Source organism: Musca domestica, unplaced genomic scaffold (genome assembly GCF_030504385.1).
Source record: "Musca domestica strain aabys unplaced genomic scaffold, Musca_domestica.polishedcontigs.V.1.1 35, whole genome shotgun sequence".
Lineage (NCBI taxonomy): Eukaryota > Metazoa > Arthropoda > Insecta > Diptera > Muscidae > Musca > Musca domestica.
Genome location: NW_026712315.1, coordinates 7,724,882 through 7,749,967, shown reverse-complemented (window position 1 = coordinate 7,749,967; position 25,086 = coordinate 7,724,882). Strand labels below are relative to the sequence as shown.

At 34.4% G+C, this 25,086-nt stretch overlaps 1 protein-coding gene across 1 annotated transcript in view; it reads right to left on the bottom strand.

Annotated features, from left to right (window-relative positions):
* The window catches only part of LOC101898395 (multiple C2 and transmembrane domain-containing protein), a 157,752-nt gene that overhangs the window by 100,484 nt on the left and 32,182 nt on the right, over positions 1-25,086 (bottom strand). Inside the window, exon 2 of the mRNA XM_011297040.3 lies at positions 1,207-2,378. Within this exon, the coding sequence (XP_011295342.1) occupies positions 1,207-1,237 (31 nt within the window). The 5' untranslated portion in view covers positions 1,238-2,378. The remainder of the gene's footprint in view (positions 1-1,206; positions 2,379-25,086) is intronic.

Genomic DNA, 25,086 nt, shown 5'->3' with positions numbered 1-25,086 from the left:
CGAAACAGGCATCAGGGTGTGCTAGGGCATAATTATAGCTCTAAGTGATTACAATGTAGTGTCAAAAACCGGCTTATAGTACTTTTTAGTACTCATAAGCTCATCTGATGCCTTGTACCATATTAAGCTACATGCGAAATTTCAAAACTCAAGTCATAAAATAGAATAGAATTTAACCACTTTTTAGCAGTTTTTACTCCTCTTTACTACGAATTTCCAAAAACCACCCCTCCATCATAGTATGGAGGGTATATTAAGTTTGTCATTCCGTTTGTAACACCTCGAAATACACATTTTAGACCCCACAAAGTACATATATTCTTTATCACCCGAAAATTCTAAGTCGATTTAGCGATGTACGTCCGTCTGTCCGTTTGTGGAAATCACTGTAGCTTCCGAACGAATTAAAGTATATTGATAAAATTTTACTCAAATGTATGTTATGTCTGCAGGACTTCTGGTATTGAAAATGGGCCATACAGGTCCACGTTTTGGTATAGCCCCCATATAACGGTACTTTCCGATATTCGGCATTTTAATGATTTTAGCGACATTTTTCACCGGAATTATTTCAAATTTCATATTTGAAGTTCGTAATAGATAGTACAGCCTAAGACAGAAAATTGTCTATGCAGGTCTATGTCTTCGTATAGCCCCCGTATAACGGTACCTTCCGATATTCGGTATTTTGAAGATTTTATCTACATTGTTACCGATTTTTTTTATGTTTTGCAGGTCCATGTCGTCGTTTAGACTCTAATATGACAGGTAGAGTCGGTATTTTTTAAGATTTGTTGTTAATTGTTGTTGAGAATTGCCAAATTCGTTGCAAACGGTAGAGGGTATTCAAAGTTCTTCCCTGTCGAACTTACAGCTTTGTTACTTGTTTTGATTAAAACTTATTGCATTTAACATATAGCATTTTAAGATATTAATTTATTTCTCAATTTTAAGAATACATATTATACCACAATAACAAATGTCTATGCATAAATTTAAAATTCTCCAAAATAATATATCTCCAGCCAAAACAAATATTTTTCTATTATTTTTTCATCAAAGTAGAATAAATCAAATTCACAAATTTCTTCAAATACACACCCACACACAACTACACAAATATCTATAAAATCTCATATATTTACCCAGCTATTCTTTTTTTTTTCTTTTTTGTTTATAAATGTCTACAATAACAATCAAACTTACCTGTTGACGTTGATGGTAAATGCTCCGACATTTTGTATAATTTCACTATTTATTTATTTACAAAACGGAAGGTGAAGGGACACGCCGCCGACACAGCAAAATGTCATAGACAGCAGCAAGAACAGCAACAACGCTAAGCTTGCTGCCAGACAGACAGACGGATACAAGGTTGGCAAAGAAAGGCCAACAGCTGCGTAACGAACGTGAAAATGGGGCGTTACATTCAGTCACAACAATTCCTTGGTGGCAGGATGAAAAACTTTCGTTTGTTGGTGATGACACATCAAAGGGAACGGCTTTCGTCAGCAGTGAGAGTCGGAGAGAGCGAGTGAGCGAAGGAAGGAATTGCAAAATAAATGAAACAATTGTGTCGGCGCAAACGGTAAACAGGATAAGCCCAACGGATGTAGACAACGTCAACGCTGGCTGTGATGGTGATGCGACTGAGATCCCAGATTTAATAACACCAGGAGGCAGCAACAAAGTCGTAGGATATTTTGTGTTTGTTGTTGTCGTAGTCTTAAGCTGCCATAAAAGTTGGATGGCATCAACAGCTCCAGATAATTGTTGTGGGAAATAGTTTTACTCCAGCCCGTTGATTTTTGTTGAAAAGTGAAGGGGACAAAAGTTTTGGCACTCTCTCTTTCCTCTAGACTTTGTGGGTGGTATGGTAGGTGGGGGGAGAAAACAACTCTGACTGGAAAAAAATTTACTTGTTGTTGTAGTTGATTTTTTTGTTTTGTTTATAAATTGCTTATCAAGTCTCAAAGGTTATGGTGGCGTTTGGTATTTGCTGTTGTTGTCTTTCTTCTTTGGCAATTGCTTTTGTCGTTGCAAGTGACGTCATTATTGTAATTTTGTTCTTTATTTTTTAACAATTATCCAGATTGCATGTGCTTTTCAAGTTCCTTTTGTTATGTATGTATATGTGTACGTGTGTTTGTTGTAGTGTTTTTTTTTCTGTTCTTCGTTTTTCTTTACTCCTCTAGGCCTATTTGTTTCATATAAATTGAGCATTTCATTCCATTGTTTGGTGCCACACACAGCATTCACTACATTGTGCAAATTTTCCGTTCGGAAAAATCTCAAATATGTATTTCCGGTTTTTCGTAGTTGTCTTTATCCATTCGCTTATCTCCAACCATCCAGAAATTGTGTTGTGGTTTTTGTATCTGCAAAAGAGAAAAATTGTTATTGGTATTTAAATATAACTAGGAAGGTTACACAGTGGGTTTAAATGTTGGGTAACTGTTTTTATACCCTCCACCATAGTATGGAGGGTATATTAAGTCTGTCATTCCGTTTGTAACACCTCGAAATATACATTTTAGACCCAACAAAGTATATACATTCTTGATCAGCATAAAATTCTACAGGGTAGCCCATATTCGAGGGACCTTTGGGCCCATTCCAATCAACGAGGCTTGTCCGCAGGCAACATTCTTTGCGTCAATTGAATTTTGTACGGGAACAAATGCAAATCAATGCGAATAATCCGTTGTAAAGTGGACCGAGCCATGCCCAACTGCTGAGAACGGCGTTTTTGGGATGTTCTTGGGGACCTCTCAACACTGGCTCGTACGGCAGCGATATTCTCGGCCGATCGCCTTGGTCGACTTTTATATGGCCTCTTCGGATTAGAAAGAGCCTTACCAGTCGAAAATTTTTCGTATAAACGCTTAATTGTGTTCTTAGAAGGCGCACTTCTCACATTTTTTAATGTTTTAAAAGCACGTTGAGTTTTCACAATTGACTTCTTCTGTTGAATGTAAATTTCAACTATTTCAGAGCGCTCGCGTGGCGTCTATTGGTTCATGGTAAAAATCTGCTTGGACTGACGCTTCAAACGCGGTATGTCATTAAGCGATGTGACATCTCTGTCAAAAGTTATGGCGTTGCCAGATGGGTCCGTCGAATATGGGCAACCCTGTATGTCGATTTAGCAATGTCCGTCCATCTGTGGAAATCACTCTAGCTTCCGAACGAAATGAAGTCAGTTGATAAAAATTTACTCAAATGTGTATTATGTCTGTAAGACTTCTGGTATAGCCCTCATATAACGGTACCTCCCGATATTCGGTATTTTGATGATCTTAGCGAAATTTTTTACCGGAATTGTTTCAAATTTGGTATTTGAAGTTCGTAATGGATACTACAGTATAAGACAGAAAATGGGCCATGTAGGCTCACGTCTTCGCATGGCGCCAATATAACGGTACCTCTCGATATTCGGTATTTTGATGATTTTAGCGACATTATTTACCGAAATTGTTTCAAATTTGGTATTTGAAGTTTGTAATGACTACTACAGCCTACGACAGAAAATTGTCCGTTCAGGGTCACGTCTTCGTATAGCCCCCATATAACGGTACCCCCGATATGCGGTATTTTGATGATTTTAGCGACATTATTTACCGAAATTGTTTCAAATTTCGCATGTGAAGTTCGTAATGGATACTACAGGCCATGGCAGAAAAATGTCTGTGCAGGTCCACGTTTTATAACCCCCATGGTACCTCTCTATATTCGGTATTTTGATGATTTTAGCTACATTGTAAACATTTTTTTTTTTTCATTTTCATTTGAATATTGTATTGAATATTTTTCGCATTTGAATATTGTATTGAATATTTTTCGCATTTGAATATTGTAATATTTTATGACATAAGTTGCCTACGGCTACTTTCGGTATTTTTAAGATTTTTACAGAATTTTTAACGGATTTTATTTTTTTGAAAATTGCCAAATTTGTACCAAATTGTGGAGGATATTCAATGTTTGACCCGTCCGATCTTACAGCTTTTTTTTTTGGAAAAGTATACTTGGAAAATATATCTAAACATTAAATTAAAATTTTGTAGATATTCTGGAGACGCATTAAAAACATTTTAAGCAATGATTTCCACATTTGATACTTAAAATATTCTTAAAAATCAAATATTTTTTTTCTAAATTAATTCGCGAAAATTTTCCTATAAAACCTCAAAAAATGTGATTCAAAAATCTACTATATTTTTCGGTAAGACCTATTAAGAGGTATTCTGAAGAAGTAAATAATGGCAAATTCAATGGTAACTGCTATATTTTCGATATTGATATGTCTTCGAATTCAGACTTTATATAGAGGTAAGACTTGCCACATTTATAAAATAGAGATTTCGTTGGAATGTGACTTTCAGCTTTAAAAATGTTAGATGTTAAATGGAAAAATTATCTGATTTTTAGTTATTTTATTCGACCTTTTTTGGCACAAACAGATGATAAATGTTAAATGATGTCAAATGGAAAAATTATCTGATTTTTAGTTATTTTATTCGACCTTTTTGGCACAAACAGATGATAATAGTAAGGCAAGGTCGTCGTCGGCACTTGGCGAGATTTTGTATATTTTTGTTATATGTTTAAACTAGCTGAACCCGGTGCGCTTCGCTACCCCTTTTGATTTTATATGCATTCAAAATTTTACTTACAAATATATGTTGGTTAAAAAAAAAAAACAAATTTAAAAAGTAAAAAAAAATATTGCAATACTTTAATGCGTAAATAACCAAAACTATTAGAAAAGCAGAACAATACATACATACACGAAGGGTTTGTCCTTCGTATTTATTTATTTCATAGCAAATACCAAGCGTGCAGTAAACTGCAATCTTTTGAAGTTGAGTGGCATTTCTATTGCAATTAGTGAATTCGAGATAGCAACATACTTCGCCGTAATAACCGTATTTCAAATTAATTGTTGTGTTGTTTTTAGTGTTAGCCTAAGGCGTTGTGGGTCAATGGTTCTTATTAAAATCATATCCCAATCTGATCCGGTTTAAAAATAATTTTAAAAAAATTACTTTTACACCAAATTCCGCCACACCTTTAATATTTAATTGAAATTGGTGCGTCAAATATGTGAAATCGGCCGAGAATATATATATGGGAGCTATATCCAAATCTTAACTAATTTCCAATTAATTTGTCACATTTATTATTGTAACCAAATTCCGCCACACATTCTGAATTTCATTGGTATCGGTCATATATATCATGTTTGGTGCATAACATGTATGAAATCGGCCGAAATATATATGTTAGCTATACCCCAACCTCAACTGATTTCAATATAATTTGGCAATTTTTTCTGGAGCCAGATTTTGTCTCTCTCGCTTTAGGTGCATCAAATATGTGATATCGGCTGAGTATATATATGGGAGCTATAATCAAATCTGAGCGTATTTAAATATAATTTGTCAAATTTATTTTTGTACCAAATTTAGCCACACATGCCGAATTTCATTGGAATCGGAAATACGTATCGTGTTTTGTGCATCAAATATGTGAAATCGGCGGAAAATATATATGGGAGCTATATCCTAATCTTAACCGATTTTAATATAATTTGACTAATTTATTTTCCAACAAAATCCAGTTACATATTCCAAATTTCTTTGGAATCGAACACACATATCGTGATGGTGCATAAAATACATGAAATCGGTCGAAAATATATATGAGAGCTATGTCCAAATCGGAACCGATTTTAATATAATTTGACAAATGTATATTTGTTTTAATTTCCGCTACACATTCCAAATTTCATTGAAATTAGAGATACATAGCGTGTTTGGTGCATCAAATACATGAAATCGGCCGAAAATGTATATGGGAGCTATATCCAAATCTTAACCGATTTCAATATAATTTGTGAAATCAATTTTTTAGATAAAATCTATCACACGTTTCAAATTTCATTGAAATTGGGAATACATAGCGTGTTTGGTGCATCAAATGCTTGAAATCGGCCGAAAATATATATGGGAGCTATATCCAAATCTGAACCGATTTCAATATAATTTGACAAATTTATTTTCGGATTAAATCCCGTCACACATTCCAAATTTCATTGGAATCGAGCGTTCATATTGTGTTTGAGGCATCAAATGAACGAAATCGGTCGAAAATATATATGGGAGCTATATCCAAATCTGAACCGATTACAATATAATTTGGCAAACTTATTTTTGTTCCAAATTCCGTTACGTATTCCAAATTTGGAGACTGTATCTTCAACCAATCAATAGATATGTGCATATAATATCAAAATTTTTGGGAGGTACCTCCGATTCTGATGCTATATCTCCAGTTCCAAGTGGAAATTCAAAAATGTATATAGCCTATGTTACTTTCAGGCGATATTGCAGTATATATGGAAATTTTCAGGAAAATCTATTCAGCGGTTTTCGAGTCCATAAATTACAAACAAACAAACAAACAAACATACAAACATTTTCCTCTTTTATAGATATAGATAACTAGCTGAACCCGGTGCGCTTCGCTACCCCTTTTGATTTTATATGCATTCAAAATTTTATTTACGAATATATGTTGGATAAAGAAAAACAAATTTAAAAATTAAAAAAATATTGCACTAATTTAATGCGTAAATAACCAAAACCATTAGAAAAGCAGTAACATGACATACATACACGAAGGGTTTGTCCTTTGGATTTATTTATTTCATAGCAAATACCAAGCGTGCAGGAATTTTTTTAAGTAGAGTGGTATTTCTATTGCAAGTAGTGAATTCGAGATAGCAACATACTTCGCCGTAATAAGCGTATTTCAAATAAATTGTTGTGTTGTTTTTTAGTGTTAGCCTAAGGCGTTGTGGGTCAATGGTTCTTATTAAAATCATATCCCAATCTGATCCGATTTAAATATAATTTAAAAAAAAAATACTTTTACAACAAACTGAAATTTTGAAATTGGTGCGTCAAATATGTGAAATCGGCCGAGAATATATATATGGGAGCTATATCCAAATCTTAACTAATTTCCAATTAATTTATCACATTTATTATTATAACAAAATTCCGCCACACATTCTGAATTTCATTGGAATCGGTCATATATATCGTGTTTGGTGCATAATATGTATGAAATCGGCCGAAATATATATGTTAGCTATATCCAAACCTCAACTGATTTCAATATAATTTGGCAATTTTTGTTGGTGCCAGATTTTGTCTCTCTCGCTTTGGGTGCATCAAATATGTGAAATCGGCTGAGTATATATATGGAGCTATAATCACATCTGAGCGTATTTGAATATAATTTGTCAAATTTATTTTTGTACCAAATTTAGCCACTCATGCCGAATTCCGTTAGAATCGGAAATACGTATCGTGTTTTGTGCATCAAATATGTGAAATCGGCGGATAATATATATGGGAGCTATATCCAAATCTGAACCGATTTTAATATAATTCGACTAATTTATTTTCTAATCAAAATCCCGTTACATATTCCAAATTTCTTTGGAATCGAACATACATATCGTGTATGGTGCATAAATCGGTCGAAAATATATATGAGAGCTATATCCAAATCTGAACCGATTTTAATATAATTTGACAAATGTATATTTGTTTTAATTTCCTCTACACATTTCAAATTTCATTGAAATTAGAGATACATAGCGTGTTTGGTGCATCAAATACATGAAATCGGTCGAAAATATATATGGGAGCTATATCCAAATCTGAACCGATTTCAATATAATTTGAAAAATTCATTTTTGCTCCCGATTCCGTTACTTATTTTAAATTTCATTAAATTTGGACATACATATCTTGTTTGGTCCACCAAATACATGAAATCGGCCGAAAATGTATATGGGAGCTATATCCAAATCTGAACCGATTTCAATATAATTTGGGAAATAATTTTTTTTAGATAAAATCTATCACACGTTTCAAATTTCATTGAAATTGGGGATACATAGCGTGTTTGGTGCATCAAATGCTTGAAATCGGTCGAAAATATATATGAGAGCTATATCCAAATCTGAACCGATTTTAATATAATTTGACAAATGTATATTTGTTTTAATTTCCGCTACACATTTCAAATTTCATTGAAATTAGAGATACATAGCGTGTTTGGTGCATCAAATACATGAAATCGGTCGAAAATATATATGGGAGCTATATCCAAATCTGAACCGATTTCAATATAATTTGAAAAATTCATTTTTGCTCCCGATTCCGTTACTCATTTTAAATTTCATTAAATTTGGACATACATATCTTGTTTGGTCCACCAAATACATGAAATCGGCCGAAAATGTATATGGGAGCTATATCCAAATCTGAACCGATTTCAATATAATTTGGGAAATAATTTTTTTTAGATAAAATCTATCACACGTTTCAAATTTCATTGAAATTGGGGATACATAGCGTGTTTGGTGCATCAAATGCTTGAAATCGGTCGAAAATATATATGAGAGCTATATCCAAATCTGAACCGATTTTAATATAATTTGACAAATGTATATTTGTTTTAATTTCCGCTACACATTTCAAATTTCATTGAAATTAGAGATACATAGCGTGTTTGGTGCATCAAATACATGAAATCGGTCGAAAATATATATGGGAGCTATATCCAAATCTGAACCGATTTCAATATAATTTGAAAAATTCATTTTTGCTCCCGATTCCGTTACTTATTTTAAATTTCATTAAATTTGGACATACATATCTTGTTTGGTCCACCAAATACATGAAATCGGCCGAAAATGTATATGGGAGCTATATCCAAATCTGAACCGATTTCAATATAATTTGGGAAATAATTTTTTTTAGATAAAATCTATCACACGTTTCAAATTTCATTGAAATTGGGGATACATAGCGTGTTTGGTGCATCAAATGCTTGAAATCGGCCGAAAATATATATGGGAGCTATATCCAAATCTGAACCGATTTCAATATAATTTGACAAATTTATTTTCGGATCAAATCCCGTCACATATTCCAAATTTCATTGGAATCGAACATTCATATTGTGTTTGAGGCATCAAATGAACGAAATCGGTCGAAAATATATATGGGTGCTATATCCAAATCTGAACCGATTACAATATAATTTACCAAACTTATTTTTGTTCCAAATTCCGTTACACATTCCAAATTTGGAGACTGTATCTTTAACCGATCAATAGATATGTGCATATAAAATCTAAATTTTTGGGAGGTACCTCCGATTCTGATGCTATATCTCCAGTTCCAAGTGGAAATTCAAAAATGTATATAGCCTATGTTACTTTCAGGCGATGTTGCAGTATATATGGAAATTTTCAGAAAAATCTATTCAGCAGTTTTCGAGTCCATAAATTACAAACAAACAAACAAACAAACAAACGTACAAACATTTTCCTCTTTTATAGATATAAAAAAAGAAAGAAGATAGAAGAAGAAGAAAGAAGAAGAAGAAGAAGAAGAAAGAAGAAGAAGAAGAAGATGTTCTTGATGATGTCTTCCTTCGGAGAACGAAATATCGAAAATAATTAATAAATATTATTAAAAAAAAAAACAACAACAAAGACCTCGAGCTCAATTTTAGTAAACTCTCATTTGAAATAATATTTAAAAATTCCACTATTTTAGAACACAAAGCCGTTTAAATTTTTTAAAGCTTTTTTTCTTTTCATTTAAAAATAGAAACGATTTAAAGCCAATAGACCGTAAATAGGAAATATCGTACATAATAGACTCCCTCTTCAGAGGTAGTCATTAGCATCCTCTTCATCAGGTTTATAACAGATTTTTTCTTATATCTCATCTGCAATAGACTCCCTCATCAGACTCTCCTTTTAAAGTCCTTCAATAACACTGGGTACAAAATTCATACAATCCGGTAGCTTATGATATTAGAGCTATAAAAAGAGCTAAAATATCAGGAATATTTTTGTTGAAAATAGTAACACTCTATCGAGTCGAAATAACGGCTTTAGACCCGGATAAAATCCGTTTCAGGGCATTTAGAAAATGCCCCTGATTCTGAAAAAAAAGGAAAGATTCCCTTGAAATTTGACACATCCCAATATTTCTATTAATATAAGATCAGGTGTAAAGATATAATGTATCGGTCCTCTTCTTCTGGTACCTCCCCCACAAAGAGTAAAAATTGTAAATAGCCACGAAGTTCATACAATTCGAAATAAGCATCCGATAGACTCTAACCTTCACACACTCTAATATTTCTACTAACACAACAAATGTGTTGTGAAGATGATAGATATCGGCCCTCTCCTTGAATGAAGTAGACGATATTGCCTAAATCTGGTGCATTTATTTCAGACTTACGTCAGATACGAAATGGAAAGATTTGTATAATTAGTGTGTACCATAAAAAATAATATAAAATTTTCTTAGTAAATTACCTTGTTTATTTCTGAAAAATTGCTAATTTAGGTACATTTAGACATTTTGATTTCTTATTATGTAGAAACGTACAAGTAAAAAAGCTGTAAGTTCGGTCGGGCCGAACTTTGAATACTCTCCACCATTTGGAACGAATTTGGCAATTCTCAGAAACAATAAAATCCGTTAAAAGTTCTGTTAAAATCTTAAAAATACCGAATGTAGCTGTTATATTAGGGTCTATACGACGACGTGAACCTACATAGGCAATATTTGTCATAAAAGATCGGTTATAATATCGATAAAATCAAAATACCAAATATAGGGAGGTACCGTTATATGGGGGCTATGCGAAGACGTGGACCTACATAGACAATTTTCTGTCTTTGGCTGTAGTACCCATTACGAACTTCAAATACGAAATTTGAAACGAATCCTGTGAATAATGTCGCTAATATCATCAAAATACCGTATATCGAGAGGTACCGTTATATGGGAGCTATACGAAGACGTGGACCTACATACACAATGTTCTGTCTTAGGATATAGTACCCATTACGAACTTGAAATACCAAATTTGAAACGAATTCTGGTGAAAAATGTCCCTAAAATCATTAAACTACCGAATATTGGGAGATACCGTTATTTGGGGGATTTACGAAGACGTGGACCTGCAGACGGACGGAAATCGCTAAATCGACATAGAATTTTATGCTGATTATGAATACATGTACTTTGTGGGGTCTAAAATGTGTATTTCGAGGTATTACAAACGGAATGACAAACTTAATATACCCTCCATACCATGGTGGAGAGTATAAAAAAAAAGAAATCCTTCGATAAATACCGCATATGGGGAAATACGACATGGTCCTACATGAGTAATTTTTGTCGTAGGCTGAAGTAACGGTTCCGAACTTCAAACACGAAATTTGAAACAATATACCAAAACCTATGGACCTATGTAGATAGTTCTCTTTTAGGGTATAAAGTACTCAAAAGGAACCACTTGTATTTATTTTAAGACAATTCCATTAAATCGGAGGGTAGCGTTATATGGGGGCTATACGATATCGTGGACCGATATCCGAACTTGACCTGCCTGCAGACAAAGGACAAATCTGTGCATAATTTTAGCTTCATATTTTCATTCGTTTTCACTCTACCGTGATTACAACAGACGGATAGTGCTAAATCGCCTTAGAATTTTACGCTGATCAGGATTATATATGCTTTATAAAATTATTATTTCGATGAGCTACAAACGAAATGACGAACTTACTATATAAAGGGTATACAAATTATCAATATGGGTCCACCTTTTGGTACACGGGTTATACAAAGTTACCCTCTAGTTTTAGGTAGTACATGTGTCTTGGCCAAAGAGTACACTAAATTTTTCTGCTGGTTTAAGTAGAGATTGAAACTCGTTCGACCATTCCGGAATATAGACATAATATCATCTGGGAAGATATTCTCTTTCACTCGTACGGATAGATACCCGACGATGCCTAACTCAAATAAGTTTTCTTTGGAAATAAGTTTTCTTTGGAAAACCACTGTGAATTGATTTGCATGGCAATTTAATCACGTGATTTAGTTCTGCTGTAGCATAACGTTGCGGGAGTCTACGGTAGAATTAAATTGTTTTATTTTTCGACATGGTATTCATGTTCTGTTTTATACCATATCGTTCATTTTGTGTGGTCTTGCTTTTCCTTTTCATATCGTTTACGTGTTGATGACGTCACACAGTACAGTCGGTGTCACATAATCGGAAAATGGAAAATTGTACAATCCTACATTTTCACGCCTAAAAAAATTCTATAGAAATTTGTGTCGACAATCCAAGAAAATTTATGAGAATTAAAACATACCATCGTTTTAGAACGGGTATTATAGCTTCATAGCAGCTATAATTTGAAGCCGAAAGCAACTAATATAGGGGAGGAATTCCTACTCTGAATTTCTACTAAGGCATTTGTGTCTGAACCGATATTTATCAAAATCCATCCTATGTGAACTGATATCACGCTTTATAGGCACAATAAACGTGAAATCAAATGCATTTGGATAAGGGAGCTATATCCAAAACTAAACCAATCTCTATACAATATGGCTATATCTTAACCAATTTTCACCAAGTTTGACACAGTTTTTTATACCCTCCACCATAGCATGGAGGGTATATAAAGTTTGTCATTCTATTTCTAACACCTCGAAATATACACTTTTGGTATTGAAAATGGACCATGTAGGTCCACGTTTTGGTATAGCCCCCATATAACGGTACCTCCCGATATTCGGTATTTTGATGATTTCAACAATATTCATCTGAATTCTTTCAAATTTTGTATTTGATGTTCGTAAAGAATGTTACAGTAGATTGTGTGCACAGGTTCACGTCTTCGTATAGCCCCCATATAAAGGTACCCCCCTTTTTTCGGTATTTTGTTGGTTTTAGCGACATTATTCACCGGAATTTTTTCAAATTTGATATTTGAAGTTCTTAATGAATTCTACAGCCTAAGACAGATTGTAATGGCTTATGATAAAAGTTACCTATGCAGGTCCATGACGTCGTATAGATCCTAATATAACAGCTACATTCGGTATTTTTTAAGATTTTACCCAAATTTTTAACGGATTTTATAATTTTTGAGAATTGCCAAATTCGTTCCAAATAATGAAGGGTATTCAAAGTTCGGCCCGGCCGAATTTACACCTTTTTAACTTGTTCCAGGCTATATTCGTCTGCATGTGTCAAAATCCATTCAATTCGGACTTATATTAACCATTCGGTGCACGATAAACTTGAAATCGAGTAAAGATATATATGAGAGCTATATCCAAATCTGAACCGATCTAAAATCTGGCAGAGGTATTTCTAAAATGTATTTGATGTATTTTCCTGAAAATCTTTGTTACGACGTGCATATTACGGATATGGAGAGCAAAAATGTCGAATAGTATAAACAATATATATGGGAACTATAGCTACATTTGAACCGATTTCGATCAATGTTGGTATTTTATATTTCCAGGGATAATTTGGTCGTATATGCAAAATTCCACACTAGTATTTACACGTTTGGTGCACAATGAAAAGCAAATCGGACAAATACTTTGTGCAAAATTTCATATGGATCGGTCAATAAGTGCGGACTGACATGCATAAAACCACTCAGAATATGATTCTATGCATATCATCAAAAGTAACTACGGGTCTGTAGGGTATAAAAAACATTGAAATTTCAAATTTTATTTTTATACATTAATATAAGTTTGTCATTCCGTTTGTAACACCTCGAAATACATATTTTAGACCCTACAAAATATATATATATTCTTGATCAGCATAAATTTCTATGTCGATTTAGCGATATCTGCAGGCTTTTTGGTATTGAAAATGGGCCATGTAGCTCCACGTTTTGGTATAGCCCCCATACCTGCATATACCTTATAATGGTACCTCCCGATATTCGATGATTTGATGATTTTATTTGGTATTTAAAGTTCCTAATGGATACTACAGCCTAAGACAGAAAATCGTCTTCGTATAGCTCCCATATAACGGTACCTACCGAAATTCGGTATTTTGATTTTATCGACATTATAACCGATTTTTTAAGTTTCGGATTTGAATATTGGTAGTCGTATAGACCCTAATTTTTAACGGATTTTATTGTTTTTAAGAATTGAAAAATTCGTTCCAAATGGTAGGGGGTATTCAAAGTTCGGCCCGGCCGAACTTACAGCTTTTTTACTTGTTTTTATACCCTACAACACTATGTGTTGGGGGTATTATATGTTTGATTGGGACAAAAATTATGTAACACCACGAAATATTGGTTTCCCACATAGGAAAGTATATATGGATCTTCCTAGCTCAACGAGCTGAGTCGATCTAGCTATGTATGTCCGTCTGTCCGTCTGTCCATGTTAATTTGTTATCACTCTACAGGTCGCAATTATGGTCCGATCTTCAGAATGGAGGTGGGGCTAGGGTCAGAATAGAACCCTATTTCTTTTGGAGATGATTGCATAATATTTAGGGTTTGAAATGGACCAAAAACTGAAAAAATTCCTGATCTTGCAGTTGCTCTACAGGTCGATCGAAGCGGAAGTTAGCATGGGGCTAGAGCTTAGGGCTGGACAGAAGTCTTCCAATTTTGATGGTCATCGGGTAATATTTAGTGGGTGAAATAGGCAATAACATTTGTGTTAAATAAAAGTAAAATTTTCCATTGAACCGCGAATGTGTGTAATCTCAGCGAAATTACAAATAGACGAACAGGTCAATCCTGACCGTTACGTAGATGCCGATAGTAAATATATCGGTTATACATAGCGAAATATATACAATGTATATATACAAAGGAAGGGGACGTTAGCTAGAATGTATATATCTCATGAATGGCTGGACCGATTTTGACAAATTTTGTCAATTCAGAATGCCCTCCTGTCATAAAAGTATAAAATCTAAAAAAATCGCAGAAAAATATGCCAATAATGATGCTTATTTAGATTTTGTAGTATTTTGTGACATTTTTTATATTTTCATATTTTTTATCGCATGCGATTTTTCCAATTTGGCTTATAATATTGAAGTGTATATTTTGTAATATTTTTTCACCTTACGACACAGGTTGGGGATATTATATAAGTATTGCAAATATCGTCCGATCTTCACGAAAATTTTCACAAGGGTAGGGTTGGGCTCAGAAGGGCTAAGCCTATTGTTTTCAAAGATGTCCCCAATATATTAGGGGTTGAAATGGACCAACAACTAAAAATTTTCTTGATTTTGCAGCCGTTATAAAGATCTCAAATAGAAACCAAAGGACACGAAATCTCGCATTAATTTAGAGTTTAGGACAGCGGATACAACGGACCACTAATTTTGTGTGAAAAAATACCAGCATTACTTACAGGTGATATCCGAAATACACAAAAGACGATCTTCTGGATTTTTTATGCTAATTTCGTTGACGCCAATCGACACGCCTGTGAAAAGAGTTAAGGACAGGGAAGAATTCTAACATTTTGGATGACCATTGGATTATATTTAGCTGTAAAATGGACTACAACAACTAACAGCCCGACGGAGTGCAGAAATATTGGGCAAATGTCCCTAGTCAAAATCCTAATTTAAAAAGCGAAATCTTCCAATTTGGATTAGGAAATAAGGGGGTTTCTAACATATTGTAGTGTTGTAGGGTATAACATAGTCGGCCCCGCACGACTATAGCCTTTGCTTACTTGTTTTTTTTTTTTAATTTCAATGTTTATGTAAAATTACTCAGCTCCGCAATCCTAGTATTTTATGATACAAAAAGGTATATTGTTCCATAATTGTCATTATTCTTTATTTTTCATTTTTGTAAATTCCAATTATCTGTCAAGTACTGTATATATTGATTGCTTACTGAGATAGTGTGTGTTGGTGTGCGTGTGGAAACGTTTTCATTTCATTTTATTTAACAATCTTGCAATAGAATTAAGTTCCTATTTATTACTCGAATGAGAGTGTCATGCCTTATCAACATGCAAAGTTGCCAGCAGAGTGTCCTACCGAATAGAGTTTGTGGTGTGACCCATTTTAATAATAATATTAATAAATAATTAATATTCAACATGTTGTTGCTGTTATTAAAAACTATTTAATGTGAAAGCTTGAAAACTGCAGCAGAACATATTCTTCAAAATATTAAAGACTTGCAATTTGGTGTTTTATAAAACATTTACTATTTTGCCGTCGTGGATTATGAATGGATAATCGAAATAGAATATGGAAAGGAATTTTTTTGTAAAAATTGATGATCGGTGGCTCTTTCCGAGACCTTGGTATTCCCTGCCTCACCCCCTAGTAAACATTTCCATCTTTCTCCACTAACAATCAAACGTTGTTCTTATAAAAAAAACACAATAAAGGGATCAAGCCTGACTATTTTGCAACAACAAAATTCCATGTATTCCGAAAAAAACATATCAACGCTGTTCCATTAAAGAATTTTCCTTGGGAATATAAAGTTATTTATTTATATATTAACAATTATTACTAATAAAGTGAGGAAGTAGCTCTGTCTACTTATCTTGGGTTAATTTAAAATTTTCCTAGAATACACAGCTCTACTTGGATATTTAGAGTTATAAGTGCGGATAACATGCTCAAACCCTGTGTACGCTCTGAATATTATTACTAATATTATAATACCCTGGAGTGTGTATTAAGTTTGTCATTCCGTTTATAATACCTCGAAATATACATTTTAGACTCCAAAAAGTATATATTTTCCTGATCAGCATAAAATTCTATGTCGATTTAGCAAAATGAAGTAGGTTGATAAAATGTTAATCAAATGTTTATTATGTCTGCAGGACTATAGGGATTGAAAATGGGCCATGTAGGTCCACGTCTTTGTATAGTCCCCATATAACGGTACCACCCGATATTTGGTACTTTGATGATTTTAGCAACATTATTCAACTGTATTGTTTCAAATTTGGTATTTGAAATTCATAATGCATACTACAGCCTATGACAGAAAATTGACTGTTCAGGTCCACGTCTTTGTATAGTCCCATATATGAGATACCTCCCGACATTCGTTATTTTGTTCAATATTGTAATGGCTTGTAACAAAAGTGTCCTATGCAGGTCTACGTAGTCGTATAGACCCTAATATGTCGGATTTAATTTATAATAATAGTTTTAACGGATTTTTATTATTTTGGAAATTTGCCAAATTCGTTCCAAATGGTGGAGGATATTAAAAGTTCGGAGCGGCCCAACTTACAGTTTCTTTACTTCTTATTTTTATTGTTATGGTTTGCCTGTCATGGTTTGCCTGACCAAGGCTTTAATACACCCTCCAAAATATTTTCGCGAAATTTTTGGCATTTATTCTGATGCCACGGTCGATTAATACGAGCGGAGAGCGACCATCGGCTGTTATGGCGGCCCACACCATCACCATGGCCGGCGCTTGAGTTCTGGTGGTCAACCGAAGGTGCACATTTTCAGTTTGTTTACAAACTGCTGGACAATGAATGTCTTCTCATCAGAGGCAGAGAAAACCAAATTCAATAGTTCACCACTTTCGGCCAAGCGAAGCACCTCTTTCGCTCTTTTGACACTATTTTCTTTCTGTTGCGGTATAAGTTCTTGCACTTTTTGGAATTCCAATGGCTTTACCCCGAGCTCATTTTTTAATATTTGCCGAATGAATTATTGTGATATGTTCAGCTCACGAGCCATTTTTCGGCCAAGGGGACGCGGTGTTTCGATCAATTAGCTTGTTTTCTTTTCAAACCATTTCTGCTGATGTCGCTTTTTTCTTACGTCCACTTCCTTGACGTCTGGCTACGCTATCGATGTAACGGTTAGAGAGATGGTACTAGGCACAAAAGATTTAATCACATTGAAATGCTGGAGAGCTCTAACGATAGCCACTTGTGGTTTTCCAGCCAAATATAAAGAAATTACACTATCACGCTTGAATTCCATTACGAATAACTTTTTTTTGGAAAATTCTCATCAAAATGCTTTTGTACGCTTGTAAACAATATAATGAGCTGTCTCTGGAATACTTTTAGCAGCTGTCGGACGAGTGGCTTAGAAATGACATCAGTCTGAAGTTGGTTGCAGTTTTTTCATCTCACCCTGTATTGATGCTGATATCCAAGACATCGGATATACAGCAAATTAGGTACAATCCATTTGTAAAAGAAATTTATCTTAGCTATTGCAATTATCGTCCGATCCTCACGTAAGGGTGGAGTTGGGATCAAAATTGAAGCCTATAGTTGTGAAAGATGTACATTTAAGGGTTCAAATCGACCAAAAAAAAAAATTTTCCTGACTTTGCAGTCGTTTGCATGAGGAGAGAGTTAAGACAGGGAAAAGAAAATCTGACAAAATGGATTTAAACCCAAAGGGGTTTCCAACGCTCGACCATAGCATTTGCTTGCTTTTTATTATTATTATCGTTATTATTATTATTATTACTATTATTATTATTTTGTTTTTTTTTCTTTGCATGGAATCTATCCCTTCTGCATTTCCATTTTTGTTATCTATTGCATTATACTGTGCGCTAAAAAAAAAAAAAACAATTACAGTTATGACAATTATTATTGCTGCTGAGCTGTCGTCCATTTGTTGGCTCATTCGTTTGTTAACATCCAGACATGTGTGATTGTTTGCCGTAATTATGTTCGCGTTTAAAAACAATTGTAACAACAACTCAAAACTATCAAAGGACCAATTATTTCAATGAATAATCCAACACGATGGGGGCCGATTATAAAAGTGATTATTATTTTTTATTTATTGAAAGCTATGAAGAAGAATGTGTGTTATATATTTACGACAATGGTGGAGAGATTTATTTGCATTTATTTAAGTCATATCGAAAAAAGGTCTTATTTTTAAGCAACTTTTCTGGTCAACAATAGTTGACGTTTTAAAAACTATTTTTCAGGGACTTCCTGGCAAATAAAAAGTATTTAATAATATTGAGGCCAAGAATAGGGGATTTAACGAAAAAATTAGCATCAAATACTCTTCAAACTCCACACATACAAACATATTTGCTAACACAAGATCTGCTGTGAAAATGATATATAAATGCCAACCCCTTCTGGTACTTCACCCACAAAGGTTCACAATTTTCAATACTTCTATCTGTCATAACTTGCTACATCTAAATATTTCTCTCAAACAGAAACCTGAGATGAATATGGCATTTTTGACTTCTGATAAAATTGGAAATAAATGTAAGATTTTCGTGTAATTTTGCCCATACCAAATTTTTTTATCTGTATAAGATGAAGTATGAAATTGGAATACTACGGTCGACTTTATTTGGTACCTCACGCACATTTTGATATTTTCTAAAAATTATCACATATCTCATATAAAGTGAAGGTAAAGCCAAATAAAGTCCAAAATAATATTCAGGGCTTGAAATGGACCAAAAACTGAAAAATTTCCTGATTTTGCGGTTGCTCTACAGGTCGCAATTATGGACCAATTGACGCGGAAGTTAGCATGGGTCTAGAGCTTAGGGCTGGGCAGAAGTCTTCAAATTTTGTCTTCGGGTAATATTTAGTGGGTGAAAAAGACCATAACATTTGTGTTAAACAAAAGTCAAATTTTCCATTAAACCCTGAATATTTTTAATCCCGGCGAAATCATGAATAGACTAACAGGTCAATTCTTACCGTTTCGTAGATGCAGGTAGTAAATATATCGGATATATGTAGCGAAATATATACAATTTGTATATACAAAGGAAGGGGATGTTATCTAGAATGCTTACATCTCAAGAATGGCTGGACCGATTTTGACAAACTTTGTCAATTCAGAATGCCCTCTTGGCATAAAAGAATCAAATTTATAAAAATCGCATGAAAATATGCATGTAATGTTGCTAATATAGATTTTGTAGAATTTGTGACATTTTTTTTATTTTTTCATATTTTTAATCGCATGCGATTTTTTCAATTTTACTTAAAATGTTGAAGTGTATATTTTGTAATATTTTTTCACCTTACAACACAGGTTTTTGTTATTATGTACAGATTGCAATTACCATCCGATCCTTACGAAAATTTTCACAAGGGTGGGGTTAGGCATAGAAGGACTAGGCTTATTGTTTTCAAAGAGTCCGCAATATATTTAGGGGTTGAAATGGACCAACAACTAAAAATGATTTTTCAGTCTTTATAAAGGTCACAAAATTACACGAAATCTCGCATGAAGTAAGAGTTTAGGATAGCGGGTAGAATGGACCATTACTTTTGTGTGAAAAAATACCAACATATCCAATCTACCAAATCTATCCAAAATACACAAAAGCGAAAATCTGGCTTTTTTATGCTGATTTCGTTGACGAATATAGCCAAATATCGTAGACGAGCAAATAATATCGATGATTCTATAATTAGAGATACAGAAGGGTCTCCTGCTTTTGGAGATGACCGCAAAATATATAGGGGTTTATATGACCCAAAAACAGAAAAAAATTCTGATCACACAATTGAAATATATCTAGCATTTCGGATCACCATTGGACCATTTAGCTGTAAAATGTACCACAACAACCAAAAGCATGACGGAGTGCGTAAATGTTGGGCAAATGTCCCTAGTCAAAATGCTAAGGGTAATATCTGGGCAAAGTTCCGTGACATAATTTCAAAAGCGAAATCTTCCAAAATGGATTTGGACGTAGGGAAGCTTCTAACATATTGTAGTGTTGTAGGGTATCACATGGTCGGCCCCACACGAGTATAGCCTTTGCTTACTTGTTTATAACTAAAAATGTCCGTCGTCAAATTTTGAGATCCCTACCCGTTGACATTGATTTTATTACACAATTGTTATTTTTTCAAAATTGTCAAAACGATTTCCTTTGTCTTTTGATGTAAACGAAACAATCCCAGAATACAATCCAAAAATCATCATCATCTATATCAAAGGATATATATTCAAAGGATATAACAACACATTTAACTACACCGCCAATCAATAAGTGAACGCAAAAATTCACGCTAAAGCTTAAATAATGGATGATGAATAAAATATTTGCTTTTTGTTGCCTTTGAGTGAGATATTCTGAAAAGAGATCCCTCTTTAAAGTAGCAAACATGCCACTCAAAATATGTGCTATGTTCGATGTCTGTTTTCAATTTTCCAATTCACTGAATGATAAACGTATATATTACAAGTTGGCTGGTAGCATTCCATGGCGTTTCAATTTGCAAAGACATCCTTTGGATGACACCGTCGCACAATCAAACATCTCCGGCGGAGGATACACAAAGACTTTTACAGAACTTGTTCCCAAGAAATTTGCAATCAATATTTATTGGAACATCTTTATTTCGTTTGCTGACGAGGAGAACATTGGTCGCATATGGGACTTAATGGACATTAAGTTTGAGGGTGGTGCGGGAGGCGTACTTGGTGTGTTGGTAAGGAAAGATTGACATTGGGAAACATGTTGCCATAGCGATTTTCCAAGACAGAATCAAGGATTTCATTTTGGAAAATATGATATCACTTCTCATTAAATTTTCCTATCATAGCTACAAGTAAACAAGTAAGCAGAGGCTACAGTCGAGCGGGGCCGACCGTTGAATACCCTACAACACTATAATAAACGATACAGTTTATATAGGCGAGATACTCGAAAGACTTCCACAAGATATTGTGACAAATAATAAAAGAAAACCATCAGGTTTCGTTCTCTAATTTTCGAATAATAGCAACTTAAACTATTTGCTCATTTCCAATTTATTTGTAGATGTTGCACTTAAATGGTCTTCCTAGATCTGGACCCAATATTTCCCAAAGACCCATAATCTCTCAGAAGTGGCAAAAGAAGAGTGAGATACAGATATTTGACTATATTCTTCAACGAAATCAGGTCTAACGAAATAGTCAGAAGTGCGTCTTTTCTGTATTTGTGAATTCTCCAAAAAGTCACTGGAATGGACATTTTCGTATTTTTGTTGGCAAACTATTTCACACATTGAATACTTTTGGATGGCCACCCAAAACTGCTTGGCTTTTTCAGTGCCCGGTAACCCCCATTCAAATGTGCGTGAGGATCGGCAAATAATTACGACCTGCTGACAATTTTGCAGTTTTTTGGTCCATTTCAACCCCAAAATATATGGCGATCATCTCCAAAAAGAGTAGGCTTCTATTCTGACCCTCATCTTATCCCCATGCAAAATTTCGTAAGGATCGGGCCATAAATGCGATCTGTATATGATATCCTGATATCCTAACTACATAGTTTTGTTAGCTGCAGAAATATTACCAAATGTTTAATTCAAAATGAAAATATGTCAAAAATATGACAAAATTGAAAAAATATGAGAAAATGTTACAAAATCAATATTTTCATCTTTAGAGAGATATTTTTAGAGGTTTTTTCTTTCCTGCCAAGAGGCCATTCTGAATTAATGAGAACTGTCGAAATCAGTTCAGCCATTCTCGACATATAAGATATCTTTCAAGCATATCTTCTTTGATAGACAAGATATGGTCTATTTTACCCGCTAAATATTATCCGATGACCACCAAAATTGGTAGGCTTCTTCCCCGCCTTAAACTCTAGCTACATGCGAAATTCCGATTCGATTGGTCGATAATTGCGACCTGTATAGCTACTGCAAAATCCGACATTTTTTCAGTATTTGGTCCATTTCAACCCCTAAACATTTGGGGATCATCTCCAAAAGAAATAGGCTTCTATTCTGACCCTAACCCCACCTTCGTGCAAAATTTCTTAAGGATCGGGCCATAATTGCGACCTGTAGCGTGATTACAAATTAACATGGACAGACGGACAGGCGGACGGACGGACATACATAGCTAGATCGACTCAGCTCGGCGAGCTAGGAAGATCCATATATACTTTCCTATGTGGGAAACCAATATTTCGTGGTGTTACATAAATTCTGGCCCAATCAAATTTATAATACCCCCAACACATAGTGTTGTAGGGTATAAATATTCACATGTGAAATCTCACTAAAGTTACCATGCCCCATAAGATTTTATATAGAAGCAAATATCCTCAACACAATATTTATACGAAAAAACCTCCTTTTTTATCTCATCCCATGGCCCTCCCGATTCGCCCAAAAAGCAACGTAATAGCATACGTTTTATTGCAAAAGTTGCTTAGCGAGAATAAACAAAAAAAAAAAAAAAAAAAAAAACTTACATTTGAGCCTTGCCTCAGAATAAAATAACCTTCAATTCATGCGTTCGGAACATAAAACGAAAACAAAACTCGAACGCATCCCAACCCCAAACCCAATTACATTCATAACTTTATGAACAGTTCACGTAAAACAAACATAATATTGCTTTCAACCAAATTAGTTTCTTTCTCATGATTCCGACATCAGCAATAATAATATTTGTGGAAGCAATAAGTATGGTACGTCATCCGGAGGGAATAGGGCCGATGTAGGCTACAACTTTCATGTCATTTATAAAACTGCATTCACATTTAACTTAAACATTTAGTGAAACAAAAATCTTGGGTTTACATTTTTGCAAAGAAATCTAAATTTTGACTCATTTCTCCGACCATTCAACCCTAGTTATTATAATGGCAGCTATTTGCTAGATTTGCCTGAACATATTGATCCAATTCCAAAAATTACAAATCAACTCGTTATAAAGCTAATATAGTTTTCCTCCATACTAAGTTGTCATTCCGTTTGTAACTAATCGAAGTAATGATTTAAGACCCAACACAGTATGTAAGTTCGGCCGGGCCGAACTTTGAATACCCTCCACCAACCTCCGTTTACAATTTTTTTAAATCTTAAGAAGGCAACATATATTTCCTGTGAGTAATGTAGCTAAAATCATAAAAACAGAGAACAGAGCGAGGTACCGTTATATGGGGGCTACAGGGTCGGATAAAAAACTGCAAAAAAGTCAAATGCCACAATTTGTACATTTTTTTAATTTATTTTTTTTTTTTGAATGAAAGCAAAAAATGTCAGAAATAGCAGCAAATTTTAGAAAAAGTTTAGATTTGTTTGAATTGGTCACCTTTGACACGAGTTATGGCCTCCAAACGGCCAATGAAACCCACGCTGCCCGAATGTTGCTCTACGGTATTTTGGTCCATTCCCGGCGAAGCGCTTGTGCCAACATTGCTATCCAAATAGACCAACACAGACACAATAGTCCAACGGATTGGTATCGGGAGATTTTGGTGGCCATTGTGGGCTGGAAATGAAGCGAGGAACCTCATTTTGTAACCATTGTGGCTCGTGTGATAGTGTCAGTACCACCTGTTGGAATGTCCAAAGTCGGCGGCCAAAAATGTTTGCGTGCCCAAGGCTTTAATATACCCTCCAGAATATTTACACCCTACACCACAAGGTGGTCGGAGTATTATGTTTTTATGCATTTGTTTGTAACAGGCAAAAGGAAACGAGATAGACCCATAGTTCCTTTTGATGATCTGCATAGAATCACATTCTGAGTCGATTTATGCAAGTCCGTCCGTCCGTCCATGTGTCCATGTATTGTTGTAAACAAAGTACAGTTCGCATTTATTGCCCTATCCAGATGAAAATTTGCACAAATCATTTGTTTGGCCCAAGAACGAACCCTATTGAAATTTGAGATAATCGGTCAAAATTTAGATATAGCTCCCATATATATTTTCGTCCGATTTGCCTTTTATTGTGCACCAAACGTGTAATATCAGTCCGCATAGTATGAAACTTTGCACGTACGATCAGATTGGACCTGAAAATAAGTATGCTAAATAAGATAGAAATCGGTTGAGATATAGCTGTAGCTCCCATATATATAGTTCATAAGATTTGTTATTTTTGTCCTCCGCAGCCGTAATATGTACAACTCTGTACAACAATAATTGGGGAAATATATCAAATACAGTTTAGAAATACCTTTGCTGAATTTTATCGAGATCGGTTCAGATTTGGACATAGCTCCCATATATAACTTCGTCCGATTTACTTCTGATTGTGCACCAAACGTCTAATATTTGCCCAAATTGGATAAAATTTGGCACTTACGACCGAATTGAGTTTAGAAGTTAGTATGTCAAATTTGGTGAAGATCGGTTCAGATATAGCTATGGCTCCCATATATATTGTTCATTCGATT